The 15,401-nt window shown below is 41.0% G+C and overlaps 1 protein-coding gene across 1 annotated transcript in view; it reads right to left on the minus strand.

Annotated features, from left to right (window-relative positions):
* Positions 1-13,549, minus strand: part of Gtf3c3 (general transcription factor IIIC subunit 3) — a 32,949-nt gene extending 19,400 nt beyond the window's left edge. Inside the window, exons 1-6 of the mRNA XM_027396891.2 lie at positions 13,383-13,549; positions 11,782-11,893; positions 8,762-8,949; positions 4,694-4,817; positions 3,222-3,413; positions 1,762-1,927 (exon numbers count right to left, since the gene is read on the minus strand). Coding sequence (XP_027252692.1) covers positions 1,762-1,927; positions 3,222-3,413; positions 4,694-4,817; positions 8,762-8,949; positions 11,782-11,893; positions 13,383-13,484 — 884 coding nt within the window. The 5' untranslated portion in view covers positions 13,485-13,549. The remainder of the gene's footprint in view (positions 1-1,761; positions 1,928-3,221; positions 3,414-4,693; positions 4,818-8,761; positions 8,950-11,781; positions 11,894-13,382) is intronic.
* Positions 13,550-15,401: the final 1,852 nt, after the last annotated feature.

Consider the following 15,401-nt stretch of genomic DNA (forward strand, 5'->3'; position numbering starts at 1 on the left):
TGAAGTACTGGCTCCCTTCAGCCAGTACCACTAGAAGGCAGAGAACCGAGTGTGGTGATATACTGTTTATGATCTAATAAAGCTTGCCTGGAGATCGGAATGTGAAGTTAGCCACAGCCATAGAGGCCAGGTAGTGGTGGTACCCACCTTTACTCCCAGCAGCCATACTAGTTAGCCACAGAAGCTGGGCGATGGTGGTGCACACCTTTAATCCCAGCACTAGAGAGGTATATAAGACAGGAGCAAGGTCTCAGTGTGGATTAGTCTCCGGCCACATTGAAGACAGGATTGCCCTAGCCTTAGTAGAGGTAAGAACTCTCTGGTAGCTTGGCTGATTTGTTCCTCTAATCTCCAGCTTGAATCCCAATATCTGTCTCTGGGCTTATATTATTCATGCTACAACCTATATCTGAGTCCTTCACTCACAATTTTTTAAAACAACACACTCTAATCTTGTACTTCTTTCCTTGTTTAATTTTTCTTCATCACTTATTAATGTGATATACTTTTATCTGACTGTTATTTGATTCCTGCTTATCTCCTCTCACAGGGCTATAGATTCCACGAGGGCAAAGAACTTTTAATAGTTGTTTGATAGCTGTCATCTGGCTCCCTGTACAATGCCTATGTGAAATACAATCAATGACTATTTCTGGAGGGCAAATGAGGACCAAAGCAAAACCTAATCAATCAGCTGTCATTGCTACTCTCCACATAGAATAATACATGTGAAAAGAAGCAGATCATCACAAGCCACCCACCTGATACTCCTCAGGTTTATTAGACCAAACACTGTAGTGTAACCAAACTTAACTGCAGATAATCTGAAAGACTCTCTGTGCTCACAACATACCATCAGCCATCAGACTAAACTTGTAAAAATCTATCTACTCCTCTCATATAACTGAGACCGTGAGGGGCAGTTCACAGCTAAACAGCATCAGAATACAAGTCACAGAGCAAACAGGTTGATCCTAATATGCCAAAATCAAGACAGTTAACCCAGGATGAAATGCTGCATTGTGTTCTTCCAACAGAAAGAACATCGAGAAACGTCACTTAGCCAAATGCTTCCTGTTTTGTTCTACTTCACAACATATCAAAGACGTAAATGCTGGAGGTAGTATTCTGTTTTTTTGTTTTGTTTTGTTTTTTGTTTTTTCGAGACAGGGTTTCTCTGTGTAGCTTTGGAGCCTATCCTGGCACTTGCTCTGGAGACCAGGCTGGCCTCGAACTCACAGAGATCCGCCTGCCTCTGCCTCCCGAGTGCTGGGATTAAAGGCGTGTGCCACCAACACCCGGCCTGGAGGTAGTAGTCTAAAGAAAGAACCTGTGACAGTAACAGGTCAACACATAACAGACTATTCTAGAAAAGACTCAAGATGATTATAGAATATTGCAGACCACAAAGATTTCACTGACACATGTGCAACAAACATCATTTTTAAAAAGTCACAAATAAGTACAATTTCACCTAAGTCACAGCAATCTGGGAGTCTAATCCCCTCGCAGGACACACCTCACTTTTCAGCTGCTGAGCTCTAAGCAATCACACAGTTGACTTAGAAACCAATAAGCACTAAATTAAAAAAAAGTTATGATTGAACAAATATAAAACACAAAAGACAAAAAAATTTCTTTGAATCTCAATGCAAAATACATTCTATTTCAAATAGCTTTGATTTGCAAAATGACTAATAAGGGAATATGCATATATGTGTGTGTGTATACATATATATATATATATCACTTCAAACTTACTTTGCCATATCTCTGGCCAACTGCATAAAACGTTCTCCATCAGATGGAGACAAAAGATTTAAAATACGCCTATAACCATCCATGGCCATTTTATGATCACCCATCTGTTCATAAAGGCTTGATCTCTCCCATAGGTAACGAACATTAGTAGGTTCATATTTAAGAGCTAGAAAGAAAAGAGAAATGAAAAATTACATATTTATCAAAAGAGATGTGACTTACCTCAAAAATGTACTAAACACTTTCCCACTGGAAAACAAGAAAATTATTCTGGAATAAATCTTTCTTCACAAGAATTCCTGCCTTCCTGCTGGGCACTGGTGGCACATGCCTTCAAACCCAGCACTCGGGAGGCAGAGGCAGGTGGATCTCTGTGAGTTTGAGGCCAGCCTTTTCTACAAGAGCTAGTTCCAGGACAGCCTCCAAAGCCACAGAAAATCCCTGTCTCAAAAAAAAAAAAAAAAAAAAAAAAAAAAATCCCTTACTGGGCTGGTCTAATACCAGACTACAATAATCCTCATTTGGTCACTCAAATCACAAAAGTTAACAGACTGAGAACAACACTGAGTTCAGTAGGAAATCTAAAGGTTTGTGCTATATTCAACACAATATAAAGTAAGTCACAAATGAGAACAGAGGGCTCCAGATAAACACTATAACAGACTGTAAGGAACAAATACATTTGGGCAAGGAGCATAACACAACAAACGCAAGAAACAACTATTATGTAACTAACAGTTATGGCAACACAACCACTATACCTAAGCCCCAGGGAAAATCACAGAAGATGACGTGGAAAGATAACAGAGTCAGAGGCCCAGGATACCAGCTGTTAAGTAGACATAGCATGGAAAATACACCCATGAGCCTTTAACAATAGCATTTGCTGAACAAGACCAGCATAATGACAACACTAGTGGATATGCTGATATGGATAAGGAAAATTCCACATGGTCCTACCCCTAAAAGATCTACAGGCGATCAATGATCTGAGAGAAAGAGAATCTGTCTCCTCCGAGGATGAGGGAGGTATTTTCCTATCCCAAGTCGTTAGCCCTGGACACACACACATATAAGTAAAACTAAAGGGATTTAACAAGATATATGTGTGTGTGTGTACATATACATATGTGTATTATATATATATATATATATATATATATATGTGTGTGTGTGTACATATACATACACACACACATAAACTGTCTAATAAAGAGGTGAGCATGAACTGAATTTGGAGGGCAATGTGAGGGGAGAGGGAAGGCAGGAGTGACAGAGGTGCAGTTCTCATGTATAAAGGCCTCCAAAAATTTTAATTAAAAAAAAAAAGAGAGAAATAAATACATTTGAGTTAACAGCATAACACAAAAGAACATATGTACTAATGACCCATCATATAACATCTAATGAAACAAAACAAGAAAAATACTTCTTCCCATCTATAAGAAAGATGTCATTACCTTTTGTATAGCAAAAAATAGCCTGCTTAATATTATCTTGTTCCAGAGACATTTCTGCCAGCCTAACCCATTCTTCTGTGTCACTGGGATTTAAATGTGCAGCAATCAACTCAAACTGCAATGATTTCTCCATGTCACCTTGATCCTCATATATCATGGCAAGTGTAGAGAATGGCTCATAAGCCAAAGGAGCTATAATAATAAAAATAACATAAAATAAACTTCATTGGCAAAAGGAATGGGCTTAAGCTGGTATTGATACTACAGTTCAAACTACAGATTTTTTTTCTAATATCTAAATCATTCCAACAGAGTTATAATAACTATTCAACAGAACTTTGAAAAGTACCAAACACTATATTATACTTTGCTTTCAAACACTTTTAGCCATTTATAATTTATTTGCTTATTTTTGAGATGGACTCTTGCTACCTAGTTCAGGCTGACCTCAAACTTACTATGTAGATCAGGTTGGTCACAAACCTGAGATCCCCGCTAGCCTCCCTAGTTCTAAAAATTAAAAGCAAGCACCATCATACCCAACATAATTTTTAAATCATTATTTTCACAAAATAGAATTTCATGAAAACCCTCCTTTCTACCATACCTTCTTTGGAAAAATCTCTTTTTACTTAGGCCAAATATGGCCTAAAAACTTGGGGATTTCACCCAGTAAATCACATCAGTGTGACAGAACTTGCACTATTTCAAACACCTATATAATAGAGAATGACTGCATACAGGGTACCGAAACAGCACCCCAGTCTAAGATGTCAAATGTAATGGTTAATCTATAGTTATAAAACATTGTTTATAGAAAACAAATCTCAAAAACTTCTGGAAATTAAAGTCAAAGTATTTTCCAAAATAAAGAGGTATAAACTGAAAGAAATAATATTGGAAAACAAGAACTAAGCAATAATATATCCAACAGATATTCTTGGTTAATCTTATTTCTGATGGACTGGGTTAACACGTAGTAGCCACGAGTTACCCTAAAAAGTAATCGTGAAAATTATGTAAGACTTCAAAAAAGACCAAGTCTAACTAAAAGGAAATGGCACAATATTGAATGAATGCATTAGCAGTGTTAACAACTACCCAAAACACTCCACAGGCAAATTGATAAAACCAAAACAATAATGTGATACAAGCAATTGGTCACAATCACTACTGAAGATGTCTCCAACATATGCAAGATGTGCCATCTAATGGAGAGGTAAAATGGCAAACCTAAATGTATCTTTACTAAAACACAGATTAAAATAATTTAGCACTGCCTACTCTAGAAAATGGGAAAGGCCAGGTGGTGGCAGTGCACACCTTTAATCCAGAGGTAGGCGGATCTCTGTGAGTTCGAGGCCAGCTGAGTCTACAGAGCAAGTTCCAGGACAGCCCCAAAGCTATAGAGAAACCCATTTGCTCTAAAGTCAACCAGGTAACTATTATCATAGGGTCCCCGCAGAAAACACCTTGTCTTATGATTTCCATGCACATCAATATCGCCTCTTCATGCTCTCCTCGCGCAAAGCGAATATTGGCTTCACCCATGAGACCTCTCAGGGCTCTGGGAAGTTTACTCCGAGGCCTCTTCTCCTGTCCAGAGGGAAAAAAAACATGGAGATTAAGATAGAGTAAAGCTCACATTTCAATTCCAAACACACATACAAAACATAATGGGAACTTCTCTCTAAAACTTCTAAATCTTCTAAATTCAGAATAGGTACTTAGTGATAATTCTGATGCCTTAATAGTTAAGTCTAATTACACAAAGCAAGCTAAAATTCAAATGCAGGAAAGAACAAAATTATTTTATCATACTCTCCAAAGAGGAACACCAAACAAAGTAAAAACAAACAGAAACAAAACAAACCTTCCTACAGTTGAAAGTTCAAAGCACAATTAAATACAAACTGTCACACAGTCAGGAATTACTGAATCGCTGATCAACACAACAGTATCATCATGAACAAAATGGATCCATTCCATTACATACCAGGACACTTACTAGAAAGTCCTTCTTGGAAATTCATCAAAGAAACTTGGTAAACCAACAACAACAACAAAAATCCCACTGAGTTATAATATAGATTTTTCAGTAGCAAAACTACAGAACGCCTTGACATATGAACAATTAAGTCTGATATAAAATTCTCTAAAATGAAGCAAAAGAAATGCATGACAATTCACAACAGCCTCAAAGAAAAGAAAATGTCTAGAAATACATCTAGCCAAGGCAGTAAAGACCTCTACAATGAAGCTTTAAAGCTCTGAGGAGGCTAAGGAAGACACTAGAAGATGGAAAGACCTCCAATGTATGGACTGGCAGAATACTGTAAAAAATGACCATTCTACCAAAGGCAATTTACAGATTCAATGCTATACCAATCAAAATACCTTAAAAGTTCTTCATAGAAATAGGAAAAAAAAAAATCCTAAAGCTCATATGGAACCACAAAATACCCCAGATAGCAAAGACAATCCTAAGAAAAAAAGTCAAAGCTGAAGGGATTACCATTCCGTATTTCAAGATATATTACACTTACACCAATAAAAACAGTATAACCCTGACACAAAACACACACATGGGCCTATTAAACAAAACAGAAGGCCCAAACATGAGGCTACCAAACTGCAGCTATCTGATGCCAAAAACATACACTGGAGAAAAGACAACATCTTTAACAAAATATGGTGGGAAAACTGGATGTCTACCCATATAATAAAATTAAACCCAAATCTACCACCCTACACAAAAACTAACTCCAAATGGATCAAAGACCTCAATGTGAAACCTAATACTGAAACAGCTAGAAGAAAACATAGGCAGTCATATATGATACAGGTGTTGGAAAGGACTTCCTGAACAGGATCCACTTTCAAAGAAATTAAGGCCAACAACTGACAAATGGGACCGCATAAAACCAAAAGGCCTTTGTACAGGAAATAATCAACCAAGTGAAAAAGAATCCAAGGCAGTGGGAGAAACTCTGTTAACTACACATCTGACAGAGGATTAATATCCAGAATAAGTAAAGAACTCAAAAAACAGTCAACAAAACAAATGACTCAATTAAAAAATGGGTTTGAAATCTGAACAGAGTTCTCAAAAAGAAATAAAGGTGGCTAAGAAGTATCTCAAGAAGTGTTCATCATCTTTATTTACTAGGGAAATGCAAATCAAACAACTTTGAGATTTTTATCTTACCCTAATCAGAATGGCACAGATCAACAAAACAACAGACAACAAATGTTATCAAGGATGGGGGAGAGGGAGGGGTGCCAGGGCCTTTCACCGTTGGTGGGACTGCAAACTGGTCTAGCCACTCTAGCAATCAGTGTGGAGAATCCTCAAAAAACTAAAAATAAATGTAGCATATAACTCACCTATACCATTCCTTGACATATACCTAAAGGACATCCTACTCCACAGACAATTCCTCAGCCATGTTAACTGTCGCTCTATTCACAATAGATAAGAAATAATAAAAATTTCCTTGAACAGATGAATTAATAGTGAAAATGTGGTATATATGCACTAAGGAATACTATTCAGGTATAAAGAAAAATGAAATCATGGCATATGCAGTAAATGGATGAAACTAGAAAATATTATACTGAGTGAGGTAAGCCAAACCCAGAAAGACAAACATCATGTGTTCCCTCTTATTTATAGATCCTAGATCTGAGTCTTCAAAAGTGAGCATACAACCTGGAGTAACTACAGAAATGTGGAAAGTTTATCTGGTAGGAGGGGAAGGTTGTTATATCTAAAGAAGGGAATTACAGGACACAGGTGCTATGAAAGGGAAATAGGAAAAGCAAAACTTTCCCAGCAAAGAAGGGTAAGCAGAGCAAAAGATGTTTGAAAAAGCCATATGAGTCCTAAGTAGTTTATGTTTACTTTAAACATACAGAGAGAAAGAGAGAGAGGGCGAATGAGAGAGAGAGAGAGAGAGAGAGAGAGAGAGAGAGGAGGAGGAGAAAGAGAAAGGGTGTGTGCGTTTAATGAAATTACACCACTAGGGGTGACAATGCTCCCCCCAAGAGTGATAGTTTATCTAACAAAAAACCCAATGCCAGGCATACGAGGTGTCCCTTCGAGTTGTTGGTCAGAGTAATACGAAAGACTCCACCCCCACAAAACAATACAGGCTTTTGCCATGGCCCTTGGTTGCCTATAAGAAGTCAAAGTTAAAACTTTTTCACTGAAGACAAAACACACTTCAGACAGGGGATAGAGGAATAGAGCTAGCAGTACCCTAAAAGTCTACTCCCAGAGAACTAGCTCTCATAATAATCAAAGGTCTTCCCCTTTGTCAAAGGAGAAAGGCAATAAGCAGTCATACTTAGCTGTACAGCCTAAAACCACAACTATGACCAGAACAGCAAGATCCTCTGAAAAGTGCATAATGGCACCTATATATACTGGGGTAACCAACATCCATCTTCCTGGGCTCATCCCTTTTAACAAGAGGAAATGCATGCATGGTACTGTAAACATGGGCAACCACTCATGGCTGGTGAAGCCATGGAACCTAGAGGAGAAATTACTTTCCTACACCAGAATAACTTCTATGTTCTAATCTTTATACCCACAGTAAGTGCTTCTCTCACCCTTCATCAAAGAAATGTCTTTTTGCAGCAGACGAAATTACAGAAAGCCACAACTGGTCCAAATGACAGGCCACAACACGACTCCTACATCTAAGGCTCAGAAACATTGCAGAAAAGGGTGGAAAGATTTTTGTTTTGTTTTGTTTTGTTTTGTTTTTCGAGACAGGGTTTCTCTGTGTAGCTTTGGAGCCTATCCTGGCACTCGCTCTGGAGACCAGGCTGGCCTCGAACTCACAGAGATCCGCCTGCCTCTGCCTCCCGAGTCCTGGGATTAAAGGCGTGCGCCACCAACGCCCGACTCTGGGTGGAAAGATTTTTAAAAGCCAGAGAACCAGTGTCTGCTCTCTATAGCAATGAAACTACACCCATGAAATCTCAACAGTATGGTTACCTAAGTAGTAACTGAAAAATGACAGTGCCAATTGACATGCCAATGTGAATAGGGGTATTCTCACAGCCCCAGCCCTAGATGAAGAGCCACAGCAATCAGTTTGCTGAAAAAGGAGGGAGAATTGGATTAGTAATCCTAATAGGTCACCAATCCCCAGCAGTTAGCCCTAGACATATACATAAGAGCAACATTAAATGAACTCAGCAAGCTGTCCTTATGTATTTACACACACACACACACACACACACACACACACACACACACACACACACACACACACACACACACCACCAAGAATAAGAGACTTTAGAGGTGGCACAGAGATGATACAGGAGGGGTTGGAGGAATGATATAAATACAATACACATATATGAAATAAAAATAAAAATTTAAAAAGAAAGAATTGAGACAGTTGCCTCCTAGTTTGTGTTCTCACTTCTGAACAACTCCCCAACTATAACTGGAAGTTTCCTTTCAATGACTATATCACTTTCTTACATTTTTATAAATAATAAAATAATTAACAACTTACTTTCATCATTTTTTTGGTTTCACGGTTAAGAACCATCTCTAACACAAATACGTCGCCTGCAGTGGGTTGCTCAGGTGTTTCCTCCTCCTCCTCCTCCTCTTCTTCCTCCTCTTCATCATCTTCAGTCTCTCCAAGCATGGAAGCAAAGACTTTGTGAACTGACTTACTCACTCCATCTGATGTTTCTCCTAAGGAAAGGTACATGAGGGTTGGGGGGGGGGGTCAGTAAAACAACTTTAAAAACTTGCTAGTTAATACAAGCTCCTAACCACAGCAACAATCAAGTCGAAAGTAATGACAAATGAACACCTTCCTCACTCCCCAAAAAAGAAAAGAAAGCTATCACAAAGAAATGTCTTTTTTACTCTGCAGGAATGACCAATTCACCCTCTATGCCTCATCTAGACATACAAGCAAAATCAAAAGCACATACAGCTAACAGGTAAAAGTGGAGAGGGAAACATTTTTTTAGTTACAAGGCACAGATGTAAGACCTAAGGGAGCCTAGCGGCATGGTGACCCGTAACTGAAAGCTGAGAGGCCTAAGACAGGATGGGAGCTTGTCAGCCAACTGGTCTAGTCAATTGATGAGCTCCAGGTTCAGTAAGTGTGGAGGTTTAAAGAAGAATGGTCCCCACAGGCTCATACATGCAAATGCTTAGTCACCAGGAAGTGGCACTATGTGAGAAGGATTAGGAGGTGTGGCCTATTTGAAGTATGTCAATGGGGGTGGGCTATGAAGTTTCAGAACCTCACCAGGCCCAAGTTGCGTGTCTCTCTCTGCCTAAGGATCAGGGTATAGCTCTTAGCTAGTTCTCCAGCACCACACCTGCCTGCTACCAAGCTCTCCACAGTGAAAATAATGGACTAAGCCCTGAAACTGTAAGCAAGTCCCCAATTAAATGCTTTCCTTTATACAACATTGCTGTGGTTATGTTGTCTCTTCACAGCAATAGAACAGTAAGACAGTGAGAAAGCCTGTCTCAAAAGACATGCTGGAATATGATAAAAGGAGACACCCAATGTCCATCTCTGGCCTCCACACATGTATACATGGGCACACATGCACACATGCTTAAGGAAATAAAATTATCATTATTCACAGAAGACATGATCATATTGTATATAATCCAAAAGATTGTAAATACAAAGTGTCAGAATACACAGTTACCTGGCAAAGTCATTTAAAAATTTCGTGTAAATTGTGAGGGATTGAACCCAGGGCCTTGCATATGCTGTGCTAGGTAAGTATTCTACACTGAGTTGTGTCTTCAGCTACCCTCTTTTTGAGACTGAGTCTCACTAAGTTCAGGCTGGCCTTGAACTCATTCTATAGCCCAGAATGGTCTTGAACCTGGGATTCATCTGTCTCAGTCTCCCTAGTAGCTGGGATCACAGGACAGTAGATTTATAAATCAGCAGTAATGAACTGCAGATGAAATTAAAAGGCCCGGTATGTGTGGTAATTAGGAAATGACCTTAAAAACTAGTATTCAGAAACATCAAAGAGAAAAAAGACACGATTCTAGAGCCCTCATCTTTCCAATTTGTAGATTCTGCCAGATCTTATCCAAAGTAATCTTTTGTCTACTCTGAATGCATGCTTACACTACCAAGAATCTCCAGAGTTTGGAAAATCCTAACTGAGGAACAGGAGCATCTTAGTTCTAAAGGGCTGACAAGATGACATCAGCTGAGGCCAGACCTTGTCCACCAGAAATGGACTCAGCTGATCCTATTCCCACCCCACCCTCCTTTCCCTCCTGGAAGGCCTAATGGCCTTAAATAGTAAGGCTGGCAGTCACCAGTGGTACTTCGTCTGTAAGTGTACCCCAGAGACTGTCTACTGAAGAGCTCACCTTTTCCTAAGCAGGTCAGGACACACAGGCTGCCAGTGCTTCATCAGCCCCTTCCGACCCCACTCGCCCGGAAGACACTAACCTAAATCCTGTATCCTTGTCTCTTCTTCCAATATGGTCCAGAAACTCAGGAATAAAGTGTGAATTTTCCATGCAAAACCTTACTTGCTCTGAGAGAAAAGTACTACACAAAGTCGTGCTCAGTTGAGTTTACCAGCAGGCCCCTAAACTGAAGCTACATTCTAAGTGATACCAGCAGCCCAAGTAATTCAACAGAGACAAATGAATACGTTCAGCTATCAGCATTCTGATCAGCAGATGCATACATCAATCACTAGGAACAGATAAATATCTGCACTCATTTAGGTACTCATTTAGGCTGTGATGGGTTTAACTAGTCCAGATGTACTAACCAAATATAATATCCAGATATGAAAAGCTAAGAACTGTGTCCTACTTTGCTTTCTGTCGCTGTGATAAAATGGTGACGAAAATCAACTTAAGGAAAAAAGACCATCATCCAGAAAAGCCAGAGCAGCTTTTCTGCTGCAAGAAGCCGGATGTACAGCTGCAGCAGAGACCAAGGAGGAACATTGTTCTCTCTCTGGCTTATTCTCCAAAGCTTGCTAAAATTGCTTTCTTACACAACCCAGGACCTCCTGGCCAGGCTGACTCCACCCACAATGGGCTGGGCTGTTGGGCCCTCCCACATCAATCATTAATCAAGAAAATAGCCCACAGACATGCCTAGTCTGTGTCAATCTGACTAAAAGCATTCCTGTGTGGCTGCTAGAGTCAGACAGCACACCTATGATGCATGTGAAGTCCCATCTAAGCAAGTAAGTTTGTACAATTTGGTATGCTCCGGAAGAAGTCTCCCAGTGAGAAGGTCAATTTAAAAAATGACAATAAAAAGGCCCTAAGTAAATTCTGGCATCAATTTTAAACCCCCCAACACTGGAGCTAAACCAAAACAACCATCACGTTTTAAACTGTTAAATCAGCAGTTTAAAAAAATAAATATTAAGCAGATACTGTGTAGCAAACACTGATAAACCAGGTAATAAAAATAGACTATCATTACAATGAAAGCAAAAGATGTTTTCACTAAATCATTTTGCTCTTAACACTTAAAGCTGGCAGCAAATAAACTCAACACACCTTCATTGGCATCTTTGTCCTGGGATTTGGCAGAGTCGATTCCTGATGATGATGGGATTTCAGAATCATCTGGGTTTTCTTGGGGTGATGATTTTCCTTTTTCCTGAACACTCTGTGATTGAAAATTAGTTAAACAGCTCAAAAACTAATGCAAATTTAACTCTCCCGGCCTGGGACTGGGCATTTGTGTTATCTTTATAAAACTTGAACTTCCACTTGTGGGATGTGGAATCTAAATTTGAATAGTTTCAGACTATTTCAAAGTATTTTAGTTTATGTAAGCCATTTGCAAATTTGTATAATTTTAAATATTTTAATTTCATTAATCTAACACTTTAAAAACATAGGGAGCTTAGTGTTATGATAAAGCTCAAGGAAAACTGTGTGTGGGATCTTGGCGGGTGAGGTTGACCAAGGCAGAGGGATAGACATGCCAGAGCTTAAGTGAGAAGTTTATTAGAAAGGGGAGGGAAGGGGAATGGAAAGAGAAAAGAGGTAAAGAGACACAGAGATAGACAGAGGACAGAAGAGAAGGGGGAGTCAGGAAAAGTCTTGTCTGCCCTAGGGTAACAGGGGGAAAGAGAGAGCAGAAAGAGTGAAGCGGGCAAAGAAACCTGGAAAAGTGAGGAGCCCAAAAGAGAGAGCTGGAAAGCAGAGTGTAAGTAGGGGAGGGGTCTGTCTTTTAAAGAGGTCCTTTGCAGCTGCGTGCAGACTATGCAATCATGGAACCCTGGACTGACCAGGGTACTGCCTGAGTGCATTCAGGTGACAGGGGCAGGCCAGCATAATGCCTGAATCTTTACACTTAGTCCATGAATCTATAAGAAACCACTGGCTAACTTAAAAAGACAACAGACTTATGTTCCCTTGGCCTTCAAATAAGTGAGAACATTGGTGGGAGGGTGAGAGGGTTTCGAGACAGGGTTTCTCTGTAGCTTTGGAGCCTATCCTGGCACTCCCTCTGCAGACTAAGCTGTCCTCGAACTCAGAGATCTGCCTGCATCTGCCTCTCAAGTGCTGGGATTAAAGGCGTGGGCCACCACCGGCAAGGTGCAAACATTTTCAGAGCTCAGAAATTGATTAAAATTTGAAAAGCAAAGTCAGAAGATGACCTTCTTATGTGGCAACTACGTTCACTTTTACGTCTAAGATAAAATCACACCGAGACTCCTCAAAAATGGGCACTCCGAGGGTGTAGCTCAGTGGAGGGACGCTTTGTCCAGCAAGTAGGAGGCCTTGAGGTTGGCCCCAATTCCTGTGGACATATGATAAAAAAAAAAAAAAAAAAAAAAAGGCCCCTACCCACAGTGACAACCTCGTGGCAAGCCCAGGTTTAGGACAAGGCAAGACTACCCTGGCCCCAGACCCCTCCAGCTCCACTTAGCTGGAGATCATTGGGCTGCCGTCGAATTAACACGGGGGAGGTTGGCGCTTTTTTTTGGGGGGGGGGTGTCTTGAGAGGCTCTGAGTTCCGGGGTGGGGGTGAAAACCGGAGTTTCTAGGGGAGAAAGGAGCTGCGGGAGTCCCCCGCCCACCCTGAGCCCCGCACGCTGCTGTTTCGGGAAAATAAGACCGAAGAGCACCCGGGCCCAGCGACTCACTTTCTTCTCCCGGGTTTTTCTCTCTTCTCTCCGCCTTTCGAACTCTTCAAAGGAGATTTTCCCTTCCAGGTAGTCGATAAGTTCCGGGCTGAACCCCGACATGTCTGCGGGGGAAGCGGACCCGGTAAGCGGGAACACCCGGGCTCTACCGGGCACCGCCAGGAGAGGCGTCCGCCGCAGAAACCTCCCCGGGCCGCAGTGCGGCCGCGCACTCGGGTTCCGCCCGCGCTCTGGGCCCCGGGCCTCTCCCTGCAGTCAGAGGGCTATCCAAAGGCATCTTTCAGGGGCCAGCTTCCCTTGGGCTACCCGCTGAAGGATACTTTTGATCTGGGATGCAGCACTGGCCAGAGAATATGCTTGGGTTTCTAGCTCTAATGTCAATGGACTTTTCTGTCCCCAACACTCAAACTTTTAAAGGGAATGAGATTTCCTCACACAGGATGGCTATTCTTTTGCCAATTACATACATTTCTCAAAATAATCTTCAGAAACCTATGAGAGAAGAAAAAAGGGGGATTAAGGGAGAAGTGTGGGGAGAGAAACAGAACACATGCGATATGAAAGGGAGAAGCGCAACACCTGAGGTGCAAAGGTGAGGGGGGTCACTGAAGTGAGGAAGGGATGCAGGTGAGGGTCAAACATGCATATGTCATACACACACGGGGGAGGCATGGGGGTGTACTTTCAAATCCTATGAGCTCCTGTGTTTTGCATCTCATCTTGTATTATAGGTGTTTCTTTGTCCTGTTCTAATGGCACTACCTATAACCCATGAGAACATTAGCTTATATGTCATTATAAACCTGACTAACCTGATAATATATACTCAAAACAGATTTTGAATCAAGTTGAATAAAACTAAAAGAGCCTTTGGAACTTTGGGCAAAGGAGTTGAGCTCAGCCTACTCCTGACTCCAGAGACAGGCTACCGGAGCCTACCTCTGACCATCTTTAGGATAATCCAGATGAAGGTGACCTGTAGCAGGGTGACAGGATCAGCAAGAGAAAGACTGCCAAAAGACAGAAAAGTATCTCAGGAGTCACCGTGTTTCTCGTGGGGAAGGATCGTCAGTGTCCTACACAGACACGAAAACATACAGAAGCAGATGGAGTGTGTTAATGTAATCCTCAGAAACGATTATGAGAATTACTCCCCTGAAGTCTTCAGGCAGTTGGGGAACTGTGTCTAAGAAGTTAGGGCAGTTGTCAAGACTAACTCGAAGGGGGAAAGAGAAAGAAATGGAAAAGGGGTGGTTACCCGGTAAGGAAACACTTAAGACATAAGTGCTTAGGCTGGTTTCTGTTGCTACTGACTGATTGGAATATGAGAACCACAAGTCAATAGATGCAGATACATATTAAAGAGAAAACAATTATTGGGCAGAGGTGGGAGGAGATGTGTTTTGCTTAGGACCATATTCAGGACATGGAAGAGTTTTAGAGGTCAGAATACAGCAGAATGTCTTCAAATTTAACTTGTTTGTTCATTTTCTACTTCCTTGTAGTGATTTGTCCATGGGTGAGTCAGAGACAGCCACATTACCTTGAGATGGAACTGAATTGTTACAGTAGTGATGAAAATACCAAGAAGAAACAATTGGGCCTTTCAGACTGATTTTTGAGACTCAAAATGGAAAGGTGTAAAGGCAGCAGAACATTGAATTTATGCCATGACAGTTAATTTACAGAGGTCGGAGAGGTAACTCCCTAGGGAAGGACACAAGAGGAGTTGTGATGCTCCTGAAGAGACCATTTTTCCATGGGCCTCTCACTCTTCTGCAGAAGCTTGTGGACCATTCTCCTGCACTGCATCTTTGTAAATCAAACATCACATAAGTAGACATGTCATTCTGGGACAGGGAGCATACATTTTTTTTTCTTTTTTGAGATAGGGTGGATCTCTTCTCTCTTTCTCTCTCTCTCTCTGTCCCCCCTCTCTCTGTCTGTCTGTCTGTCTCTATATCTGTCTTCTCCCCTTCCCTCCTCTTCTCTCCTCTCTTATCCCTGACTGTCCTGGAA

This window comes from Cricetulus griseus, chromosome 2 (assembly GCF_003668045.3).
Source record: "Cricetulus griseus strain 17A/GY chromosome 2, alternate assembly CriGri-PICRH-1.0, whole genome shotgun sequence".
Taxonomy (NCBI): domain Eukaryota; kingdom Metazoa; phylum Chordata; class Mammalia; order Rodentia; family Cricetidae; genus Cricetulus; species Cricetulus griseus.